The sequence below is a fragment of the Necator americanus genome, chromosome IV, assembly GCF_031761385.1.
Source record: "Necator americanus strain Aroian chromosome IV, whole genome shotgun sequence".
In the NCBI taxonomy this organism is placed as follows: domain Eukaryota; kingdom Metazoa; phylum Nematoda; class Chromadorea; order Rhabditida; family Ancylostomatidae; genus Necator; species Necator americanus.
Window position 1 is genome coordinate 26,357,466 of NC_087374.1, and position 12,020 is coordinate 26,369,485.

Genomic DNA, 12,020 nt, shown 5'->3' on the forward strand with positions numbered 1-12,020 from the left:
CAAACTTCTAATTCCCCGAAGACGATCGATCAATCGAACGAATGCAATGAAAAATCGCATTGACATGAGCTCTCTAACTGAGTGCAGCAATCAAATTAATGACAGGTGCAAAATTAACAATCAAAGGTTAATGATTTCTTACGAACTTTGTATTGGTTCGTATGAACGTATGGCAGATAAATCGGCTAATTTTTAAACTCGAAAATTCCCAGCATCGGTAATCGCATCAAGTCGCCGCTACCGTATGACTGATTCATGAGTCAAAATTTGTCAAGATCTATGTTCGATTGAGATCCCAATATAATCCCAGTTACTATATTGATTAGTTGTCTTCTAATAGCGGAACAGTATTTTAGTTTTATGTTCAGCTAAACAGGTCCGTAAACTGTCTGCTGCACCTGATACAGCAAAAAATCATTTCTGATCAACTCGTGCTGAAACAAACTGGAGAAACCTTTGTAAACGAAATGTTTGAATGCAGGATACCTGGAAATCGATGATGTTAGAATTTCTCTACAAAAGGAGTAACGTTAATGGTGTAGACCACGAATATGAGCCCTCAATTTCTCCTAATAATCTTGAAAAGCGGCATGAGAAACACCCATTTAGAACGAATTTTCCCACGAGGCACCTAACAGCGTGTTGTACGCATGCGAGCACAAGCACACTTTCCGCATCTGCTAGCAAGCGAAAGAGTTAGCAGCTCTTTGATTGTCCTATCCCTCGTATATGCGACGCGTTAATAGGTGCCTCATAGGTACATAAGTCGATGGCGAGGCCGTTTCCCACGTCGCTTTCAGAACATAAGGGAGAGCAAGGCGTTACCGCGCTCATGGGTGGTGATCCCAGATCCACTAATCGTTATGGACTAGTTTATCATTCAAAAACGCACAATAAATGCTAGAAAAGAGAATATTAGGATTTTCTGCTGATAGTTTGTGAGTAGTTTGCCATTTCGTTGCAAATAAAAGTTTTCAAGCAAAAGTTTGACGGGTTTAGTAGCTTTTTTTTCCAATCATTACTTAAAGTTAATCCATGCGTGGTTTTTATGCATGTACATGAATAATAAGTTTAAATGGTAGTTTACTTTTGGGAGAAGGTCTCTTTCATTGTCTCCACTTTATCTACTTGATTACTCGTAAATTTACCCAGCATACTGAGGAATACGCATGAAAATTTCCGCTAGGCAAATTAAAAACTGGAAGGTGTTGTGATATTTCCATCAATTTGCAAGCGTTCAGCAGCTATACGTGATTTTCAGTTGATCTTCGTGTTCAAGTGCGGGTCACTTCATGCCTGGGCGCAAACTGATTTCTAGTTCGTTTCTCGTCGTTAACAATGCTGTCGCGACAGGTGCAGGATGTTTGCGAACACACTTCACGGTGATAACTATATAAAGCTTGTTCAGGATATTGCTCTCAGAAGCATTTGTCTGTGAACGATGAGCTCATTCAGGGTTCCTGAACCTTTCCGTGGTTGCCTCTTAGTTTGCACATTTACTCTTAGTACCCTTCAAGACACAAAGACGGGATAGACCAGCTCATTCAATGTTTCTAAAACCGAATTGATACTTGATTCTGTTCATCTTCCTTAATTTTTTTATTATTTTCAACTGACTTATTTCTAACGTACCTGGAAAAAAATTAAAATCTCAAGATTGAAAGTTTGTTGTTTTCTGAATCCCGGATCTCTGTCGGTTTCCTGCTTGTATTGTTTCCATATAAACAAAAGTTCCACATTCCTTTTTTTTTCGTAAGACAGAAGTTTTCTTTGCATTCACTTGCACTTCCATTTAATCAGTCAAGTTCCAGAAGACTTCTGTTAATTTTATTACGTCGACTTCTCAAAAATTGCTGAATAACTTTTTATTCACTTGATATCGGTATTAGTGGACCTTTGATGTGATGTGAGACATACATGTGAGACATAGACATCGGGTTGTTTTTACACTCGTATAATATTACAATACAAAAGGTTCTACATCCAAACTGGACCCAAAGAGTTGCTAAAAATTTTACCGCTCATCTGAATAAGTGTAATAAATCATAAATGTCATAAAATCTTCCTAGAAAATCTTTAATATAATGTACACAATTGTAGGATGCTCCTTGTCGTGATCACAGCCCTGTTGGTTGTTACCACCGCACAAATTTGCCCTGGATGTGGTCCTGCCCTTTTTCCACCTCCTTGCCTAGGACCATTCTGTGGCTCGGCTCCACCTCCTCCCCAGGTTCGTTTAAGTGCTTCTAAATTCAAGTATAAATCGATCTTTGATCTTGCGTACGCTTCCTATTTCAGATTCTTTTCGTCCCACCACCCGCTCCTCCACCATGTCAAGGAATTGGCTGCGCCTTTCCGCCACCACCTCCTCCACCATGCCTGACCCCGCCATGCTTTGCTTCGCCTCTTCCAGAGCCTTGTTTGGCTCCACCATGTTTTGCTCCTCCTCCACTACCACCTCAAGTGGTGTTCGCGCCACCACCAGCACCTTGTTTGGCTCCTCCATGTTTCGCTCCACCCCCGCCACCACCTCAGTACGTGTTCGCGCCACCTCCAGCACCTTGTTTAGCTCCACCATGTTTCGCTCCACCTCCGCCACCACCTCAGGTCGTATTCGCGCAACCTCCACCTCCTCCACCACAGGTAAGGTTCAGCAGAAAACAGGCAGCTACTGATAACAGAAAAGCTCTGGGATTAATTGCTTTCAGGTGATCTTTGCACCAGCACCTGCTCCTCCTTGTTTCGTTCCACCTTGCATGGCTGCGCCACCACCTCCACCACCGCCACAAATGATATTCGCTCCGGTTGCTCCAGCTCCCTGTGCAGCTCCACCTTGTGCTATGCCTCCTCCTCCTTGCATTGGCTGTGGTCTGGCGCCACCTCTTCCGCCACCAACAATGTTCTTTGGATCAGTGCCATGCTGTTCCATTACCGGTATGCCACTGTTTCGAAATAGCAAAAAAATAACAACTGATTCTTCTGACAGATTTCTCATGCTGTGGCCGCCTCTTCCGCAAACGGCACATTGAGCAGTCCAAGAAGGCGGCCGAACAGAGTTCAGTGGATACCGAGGAGAAGAAAAAGAATTAGCATCTAAACTCGCTAATTATTTCTGTATATTTTGAGGGAAATATCAATAAATTATTCTGCCTGAAAGTAGAATTGAAAGTTTCATTGTTTGACAAAGATCCTTAGAACCTCTCCAAGACGTAAGCGGATTGGTTCACTGGTATCCTAGAAAAGTCTAGAAGTATAAAAAGACCATGGAACGTCAGCCGTGGCGACATTTCCGAATAATCGACCAACAACGCCGTTACAGAGGAAAATCCGCGATAGTAGATCAGAAAATTTCATAAGCACAAAACTGAGGACGAACTACTTTATATTGAACGAGAAATTATCACTTGTTTCTGGGAAATAAGGAATACCCGTATAAGTCAGAAAAAATGCTCATATGATAGAACCAATTCGGCGAATAACACAAAAAAAAATTGGAGAGCATTCAAAACAGTAAAAGTGTATTTGAGAACGATGTCAGTTGGAATCAATACCAGGCTTAAGTTAAACGACTGAGCTCCAAACAAATAACCAATTATAATTTGTTGTTTGATGATTTTATACGGTTTAACCTCTGAGTTGAGGTTAAGTCATAAAAAAGCATCAACCAACCCTTAATTTTTTAAGAAAACGACTAAATGAAACCAACTAAAGCTGGTCTAAAGGAAAACAAATAAAAACTCCCGTTGTTAAGAAGCCAAAAGGGGCAATGCAGCTAAAATGCAAATGCAATACATGTGCATAAATCCACTCCGTCGTGCGCTCAGGAACGAAATCGGACATCGAATTCTTCCCATAAATTCCCGTCTATCAACATCATGATCAAATCATCTTCAGTCTCTTCTAATCCCCGTAGATGAGTCCTAAAACAAACATCAGTTCGATAGACATCTTTTTCATCGAGTGACGACGATGAATTGGTGCGGCGTTTTTTGCAGCAACGGTTGGCAAATCTCGCATTATCGTGAGTTCCTTTTAGTTTCAACGATACACTACCATGGATAGGATCTAACGCGAATTGGGATAAGAAAAACATACGCACGCGACTGTTTTTACGACCACGATATTGATGATGAAGTGGCGACGTCGGCGTTGTTGAAAGATGTCCCGACGGCGGTGGCGGCGGCGTCACTGGATGTTCTACGATAACATACCGTATTTGAAAACGAATTAGCCAAACTTCGGTTCGATGGCCACTTGCAGGAGGACCGTGGCGTAGGCGAGATGCATCCCGCAACTGCACAGATTCAACAAGTTTGTTCAGCCGTCATCGTTACTTCTAGAAATTTCTAGAAACGTAAAAATGACCTGACATTACTTAGTACTTGCAAGCAGTGCAAGTAGAAATACTGTACACTTGGCTGATTTTTTTTATATCCTGCTCATTAATCACTATCCTTTCGAATTTGTGCTCAATGGTGTTATGCGTTGAAAGACCCATGTACTCTTTTATACCTCTTGATTTTGAGTTTTATTTCTCTTACCTTCTAAATTGAAATTATTGAAATTAAATTATTGATCACAGAAAGGATGTCTTTTTTTATTTCACTAATTTTCCCCTTGAGCGGTGTATCTTTTCTTCTAATATTTCAAACTATTTAATTTATCGAATCGAATCATCCGAATTTTCGTCTTTAAAAAAAGGTGGAAAAGATTCCTTCATTTATTTTACAGCTTTTCGTTAGGCATACTATGATTTATTTCCGGATTCTAATAATTGCCAGGATTGCTGCTTTTAGCCAGTACAGCATATTTCCGTACTTTGCGGCTGCATTTGTGCTGTTGCTACATTTGTTTTCAAAATGTTTTTTTTTTGAAAAAAAAAAACGAAATCGCATCATCCACATACAAAAACTTCACTAACTTCAGAATGCAACGATTAGATTTTTTTGAAAGAGAAATTTTTCGAAGGACTTTCTAACTGAGAACAAAATCTTCAATTAAATATAGTGTCCTGTTCAAAAGGCCAAAATTACCCAGGTTTACTAGATGGTGAGCTGCTGAGTAAATGTAAACTAAGACCATGGGAACTGGAATCCAACTTGCCACCTTTAAACATGTAGGTTTGAATGAATCTACCGATTTCGGGAAGAGTAGGGATAATTGATTGTGGATTGTCTTAACGTTTTTTAAGAGGATTAAAAAACGGAGAGTCAGAAGTAGTGAAGGGAAAATCAGAAAAATTTCATTTAAAAAAAGTTTTAAAAAACTAGGATCTAGAAAAAAATCGCAGAAAAAAAGAGGTCTCACGAGTTTTATGCATGAAAAATAGTGGAATAGCATAGTAAAAAGAGTTAGAGCACCGTTCTTCTGTATACAGTCTCATGACATCATTTTCAGTTTTTTCTTCCGCGAATAGGGTCCACCTACGAGAACGATTTCACCATGCGACTACAAGGAGACCCGACCGCTTCACATTTGGAGGTTATTCTTCAGAAATTGATCTACGCACAATAATTATCTCTTCAGGATTCTGGATTATATAGTTCGAGAAAAAGACGTTTTCTCGAATTTCTCTATTTTTTCGTAGAGCAACTCATTCAACAATTTATTAATGCTCGAATCATTCGCGCAAACACTTAGCCCAAGAAATCCCATCATGGAAGCAGCGGTGCAGTCTCAGCCAATGATGAATGGTAAGCTTATTCATTAATAAATTTGTATTTCGCCATAACTTTATATTTTAGAGCTTTTTTTCGAATTTTCATAGCCATTTCACATATCGTCAGATCTAAACTTGAAAAAAAACACTAGTATAAAATTATTTCAGCTGTATCAAAAATGTGAGGGGGTAAATTCAAAACGACATAGATAATATTGTTCTCGAATGTTTCTTAACCGTAGCCAAAAATAAATAAATCAAATTCGGGAAACCAAAAGGAACGATGATAAAAAAGATGATAAAAATGCTGCACAATCTTGAACTTTTCAACGCATGTCACTTTACTTTACATAATTTTCATTAGAAGTGAATACTTAAAATAATAAAAAGAGTAGTAGATTGTGTCTCAGGTCTTTTGGAAGGCATTCGGTTTTAGAACTAACGCATCCTTAAAAATTTTGACTATAAACGATTCCGAGTGTGATTATAACACTAAAACCTTTACGCCATATTCGGTATTTCTTATAAGAAAAACTCTCGGCATCACTTCGATTCCAAGAACTATGCTGTAAAAATTTAAATAATAAGGTGGCACCCACATTATGGTCACTCAGGTGCCTTACCAGAAATTTTGGCGAGTTATGAGCTATACGTTAACACAAAATGATGTGCATATAGTAGACTTCTTTCTTTTCGATATTTCGAAATTTCGAAAATTCCACCAAAATACGATAATGGTGCTTCGTAGAATGTTCACGTGCATGATCGTGCGCATGTACATAATAAGAGGTGCTGTAACAACCTCTTCCATGCAGTTCGAAAGTGACCCCCTGGTCTTCCGAATCAGAGATCACTATTGGGTGTATACTGTAGTTGCTGGTCTTAATATGACTTTAATTTTACTTACGAGATTCAATGAAGAAGATATAAAAGGTGTCATTTACGTCGTTAGGTTCTAAATCTTCTTGTAATTTAGTAAAGTCAGAAAAACCGGGGTATGCTTCACTTAATAGTGAAGAAAAAAAAAAGAATAAGATCCTAGAAGAAATTGTTATTGCAGTTCCGTACCCATCACGTAATCGCTATGGCCGTCCTTATATTTCCGGGCGTCCACTACTCACATGTGATCGACAGAAGATTGTGCAATTATTCGAGAACGGTATGAAAAAAATTCATATCGCTAAGCAACTGGGGATCACACACAGTTGTGTGAGTAAAGTACTGCGAAAGTGAGTTTAAACAGATTATTTTAAAGTTTTTTTTTCTAACAGCAATATCTCGACCAGGAAATTTTCAAACGTTCACCAACAGTTTTTCTCGTGAAATCAGCATTGATCTTTTTTCCACCCCTTCCATAATGGTTTTTGCTACATGTTACGGAACTTCACGAACACAACGTTAAGACGCACCGTAGAGGATCCTTCACAGAAAAAGTAATGTTATGTTATAGTGCGATCTCATGTCAGATACCCATCTTTCTCGGAACTCTTTTTCTAAAAGCCATAACGCTCGAGTCACTGATGTTTTGATCGTTGAAAATGGGGTTCGTAGGAGCCATCCTCCTGATTTTGTTAGCGGATAATTATTTATTGATTCACTGACGGGTTTCCTGAAAGAGATTTAGTTGATAGATAGTTTTGAAGTGGAGATTTATACGTATCGGTGATCTCCTTCAATCATTCAGGTACCAAGATACCGGCATGGTCGAAGCGCGGGCCTGTAGGACCGCGTCCTGCTCGTGCCCAGGTTATGTACCGAACCATGACGCCAAGCTATGTCGACATATACGAACGAAGCGGCTGCTGTTCAGCATCGAAAAGTAAGAACAATGGAGATTTCCCTCAAAGATGAGCGCTGCCACAAGTATAAATAAAATTTACGTGGGAACGCGCAGGAGTCTGTTACCCTAATCAACTGGTCCCGCCCTAATCAACTGTAAATTACGGAGACTTTCTAGATAGGTGATGGAAGTTACGAAAATTTCCAGAAAAATCCACCATAGGAGAATTGTACTGTAGATGTCGTGTGCTCGTCCGGGTCTCGTAGACAACGTTTAAAGGCATCACTCCAAAAATTTTTTTTTTTTTTTTTTGGCCTTTTTTTTAAAAAGAAAAAAAATGGGGGGGGGGGGGTTTGTGGGGGGCCCTTTTTGTTTTTACGGCAATTAGGAAGAAATGGACGGAATCACCCCCCTCTCCATAGTCTCCCATCCCGTATACGAATACTCCACCCGAAATCTGCACCACCTCAGATTCGTGGGGTGATGCCTTTAAAGAGAATTCAGCGCATTTTAAGCAGAGTTCTCTGGAAATAGGAAAATTTCAGAATGGCTGGGTAAGGTGTTTCATAGCGCACACAGATATGGGAATTTCATTAAAGTGTTCTGCATTTTCGAGTAATCCAATAAGTAGTTCAAGAACAATATTCTGATACTAATAACAAATTAGTCACTTTGATCCTCATCAGCTGTTGCCACTCCAAGCTTCAGGGAAATTTTCGAGGTTGAGAAAGAAGCACTCAACCCCATCAACACGCAGGAAGTCCAGTCAGAAAGTACGTTCAAAAATACAAGAGCTTAGACGCATGCGCACAAATTGGAGAAATTTTCCACAAATACTGTCTTCGAGCAAGTTCTTTTTTCTGTTTTTTCGGTGTCATAAAAATGATTCCAAGTAATTTTGATTACTCAAATTCCTAGATTTGTGGGGAAATATGTAGCGAGTTCTTGTCGTGAGCTACGACGCGATCCACCTTGTTGGGGAATCCCGATTCCGAAAATCATTACAAAAGACGCTACTAAGCTTCCAAAAGTTAGCTACTGAAACTCAGCTGTGCAACATTGCAACTGTGACAGATAGCGGTTGGAATCGAGGTGGGACCATCGCGAACTGCAGCAATGTACGGTGGTAGCACGGGTCCTCAGTCGATCCTTACCGCTGTGCCCTACCGCACCTCTTCGAGCGCAACCGCTTATGCAACTGCACCGTGCTTCATGTCGTTTTGACTCCACTGAATTTTCCAGCTCTTCTAGCAAATGCATCCTGGAAAAATATGAAAGTGAAGCAGATTTCATTTGGATTCTCGGTGCTTCTTTCCGTTCCAGAGACATAACAGATACGATTTCAGTATTTTGCGCTCCGATTCCGGTACTGTGATCTACTTCTCGAAGACAAAAGAGGACTCTTGAGGATGTTGCTGGTGAAAATTCTCACCTGTGATGAAATCATTGCATATGTACCTTTTTTCGTTCTAAATTAATTTAATTCTGGTTTTTGGTCGCAGAATAAAATTCAAAAATTTTCCAACTGCTTGTCTCCTGTGGAAATGTCTTTACGTTTCCTTTCTGGACTTTTCTGAAACTTTCAACAAACCATGTATCAAGTGAGCACTGCAATATAGGGTGGTCCACATGAAGTGTGACGGGCTGTGGAAATCAAGGGGCAGTGACTTCTTGAGCCAAAGAAACCGGTAAGGACAGTAACAGAACCTCACTGCAAAATTGGGCCCCACCCCACGGCGCAAAGAAGACACTGAGTGGTGGGAGACCAACCTTCTCGACTTCTGGGCGAAAGTGTTTGGCCGTCAAACTCGCCCGATCTCTATCTTCGGATTTCGCTACCTGGTCGATCGCAGAGCGGAAAGCCTGCTCTTTTAAAGGTATCATCCCACGAATCTGAGGTGCTACGGATTTCAGGTGGAGTATTCGCATACGGGATCGTAGATTATGGAGAGGTGGGTGATTCCGTCCATTTCTTGCTAATTGTCGTAAAAAAACGGCCCGGAAGATGCAGAAGAAGTGCACACGGCTGGCGCGCTCCAATCGAACTCGTTGTGGGAAATGGCGCGCCGGAACGCTCGAAGCCGTATCTTCCGGCCTGTTTTTTACAGCAATTAGGAATAAATGGACGGAATCACCCCCTCTCCTTAATCTACGATCCCGTATACGAATACTGCACCTGAAATCCGTACCACCTCAGATTCGTGGGGTGATGCCTCTAAGCACAAGTGGATTTGCTGAAAAGAGCCCTGGATGAGGCAAGGGGCATGGAACTGATCGCGCGTATCCTCAAAAATTTCCGGAAGAGACTGGATGCTTGTATTTAAGCTAAATGCGGTCATTCTGTCAGTGATATGTGAGAATTTATGTGGAATTTGCTGACAATTGAATTTTGAAAAAATTTCTTAGTTGGATTCATTAACGAAACGTTGTGGGTAGCTTTTTACGTCACACTTCATGTGGACCACCCGTACTCTCTAAGAAAAATCTAGCTCCCTTTATATTTGTGATAATAACCGAGGATTCGTAAATAAATCAATGTGGTCTGCATCACAGATGTAATTTCTGACTCATCCACTCCGAGTAAATTCTTCTACTAGAGCATCATTGTATTATTCACCGGTTATCATCGACAACTACAAACAAATGACGTTGAGTCATCAGCGCTTCTGCGTCAAAATGATGTTAGTAGCTTCTCCTTTTTGCTAACATATGGACAGATTCTGTGAATTTTCCCGAAATGCATTCCAAAAGAAGTTATGAGTGGTTTCAAGAAACACAAACAGCGAATGACTCTAAGCTAACAAACCGCTTATATGTTAGAAATTTCCTAGAATTTTCAGATGTAGTAAAGTCATCTTCTTCTCGTGATAAAACATACGGTCGCTAACAAGGTTCCTATTCCATTATAGACTTACAGTGGTATATCAACGTATCGTGGCTGTAACACACTTATCTGCATCCATTGCTTTGATCCTTAGTGGAATCCTTAGTGGAACTGGAATGGTGGTCCCGACGCGCATAACAACAGGAACAAAACATACGCTTTCGCGCATCGCAATCTGGGAATTTCGATTTTGTGTCAGATGATGTTTTTTTCGGGTGGCTCAAGACACCTCAATGCGCCCTCAAAGTTAATGATAAAATAGTCGTGGTTACAACATTCGGAACGTAAGTATTAATTTTTTATTGGTACCGAAAAAAATAAATTAACGCACTAGTCAGATTTTCCAAGAAACTCTAAATTTTACCGCAATAAGATGTATCGGCGTAGAATTGTCTTTGGCAAAAATTTTCATCTTTCTCCTTCCCCATCCTCTTCTTTCTTTCTACCCAAGTTTTGTTATCTGGTAGAGACACTATTATCACTATTATTTGTCAGTTCTGCTTTTGGATAGAAATTTCCGCATTCGGTGGGTATCTTTGGACTTTCTTCATTTTCTAAGAAATATTTCTGCTGTGTTTTCGATCTGTCAGACGATGTAAGAATCGTCTGCTTCCGAAATTCGATGTCCACACAACGAGGGTACTGATCTAAGAGCGCTGTTCTGCATTTTGCATTGGTGCTGATAATAAATTGATTGATGGTGGAATTATGTATGTTCGACTGTGCGATAAGCGGCCCCCGTACTTTATCAGATAAGCCTACGTCCAGTTTAATAACAATTTTCTACCCCACGTAAACATTGTGATTACGGACGATTCACGACTGGAATTTGCGGCAGAGTTTGTGATGTTGTGGAAACTGAACGTCTCTAAAATACGATATGTTACAGCAATCTTTTAAGCTCCTTCCCCACAACCTTCTTATACTTTCACCCTCTTTGCAGACAATGATTGAATACAATATGTTTATACGTTGAAAACGCTGATCGATTGATACGCAGCACAAAATGGCAAACAGTGGTGAAGCTTTCAGAAAGTTGTCAACAGAACTGGGGGAAAAGAAGGTTTTAAAATTTTGAACGTTGTATGGGACACAAGCGGAAAACTAGTCCTTTTATTTTCTTCAAACCACAACCTTATCGTCCATTTGAATGGTTGTTCATGACAATTAACAAAAGTTAAAAATTCATGAAATTAAGGTAGGAGAATAGAAAGGTGCCTGCAGCAGATAAGTAGCATTTAATTGGCAAAAAACGTTGTTAATAATAACTACACAATTTTCTGCGATATGTAGAGTCACCCTAAAGCGAAAATGTCATTCAATTTTAGAACGAAAACTGATCCACGTTCCCCCTCTTATTGGCTTTTCAGGGACTCTGAGCGAAGACGAAGTACGAAGTATGAAGGTCAGGAAAAAAGAGAATAATTTTGAAAACTGAACGACTATTATTCTGTCTTGGGATGAAGTAGAGACCAGTTCTCGTGTGTCGTTACACTAGAACATTCTTAAATCAAGCCTCATCCATACTTTTATTTAGATAAATTTATTTCCATCATGTAGAATGGTGCAGAAACCAATCACCAGCCTTTACTACGGAACGCACAACATCTCCCGCATGCCTGACAACGAAACAAAGACCATCAGTTCCTCTTCGGAATATTTAAGTAAGGTTATCGAAACCGTAAATTCTCAGAAAA

At 40.1% G+C, this 12,020-nt stretch overlaps 3 protein-coding genes across 3 annotated transcripts; 1 reads left to right on the forward strand and 2 right to left on the reverse strand.

Annotated features, from left to right (window-relative positions):
• Nucleotides 1–2,101: 2,101 nt before the first annotated feature.
• RB195_002758 (uncharacterized protein) lies at nucleotides 2,102–3,090 on the forward strand (the record flags this gene model as incomplete). Its single annotated transcript, XM_013442066.2, has 4 exons — nucleotides 2,102–2,230; nucleotides 2,299–2,643; nucleotides 2,709–2,934; nucleotides 2,987–3,090. 4 exons carry the CDS (start codon nucleotides 2,102–2,104, stop codon nucleotides 3,088–3,090), a joined length of 804 nt encoding a protein of 267 aa, XP_013297520.2.
• RB195_002759 (uncharacterized protein) lies at nucleotides 2,705–2,929 on the reverse strand (the record flags this gene model as incomplete). Its single annotated transcript, XM_064200152.1, has 1 exon — nucleotides 2,705–2,929. The coding sequence occupies one exon, from the start codon at nucleotides 2,927–2,929 to the stop codon at nucleotides 2,705–2,707; it is 225 nt and encodes a 74-aa protein (XP_064056033.1).
• Nucleotides 3,091–3,890: 800 nt separating the features above from the next.
• RB195_002760 (uncharacterized protein) lies at nucleotides 3,891–10,492 on the reverse strand (the record flags this gene model as incomplete). The annotated part of the gene is made up of 5 exons (XM_064200153.1): nucleotides 3,891–3,920; nucleotides 4,100–4,188; nucleotides 4,238–4,294; nucleotides 8,594–8,700; nucleotides 10,389–10,492. 5 exons carry the CDS (start codon nucleotides 10,490–10,492, stop codon nucleotides 3,891–3,893), a joined length of 387 nt encoding a protein of 128 aa, XP_064056034.1.
• Nucleotides 10,493–12,020: the final 1,528 nt, after the last annotated feature.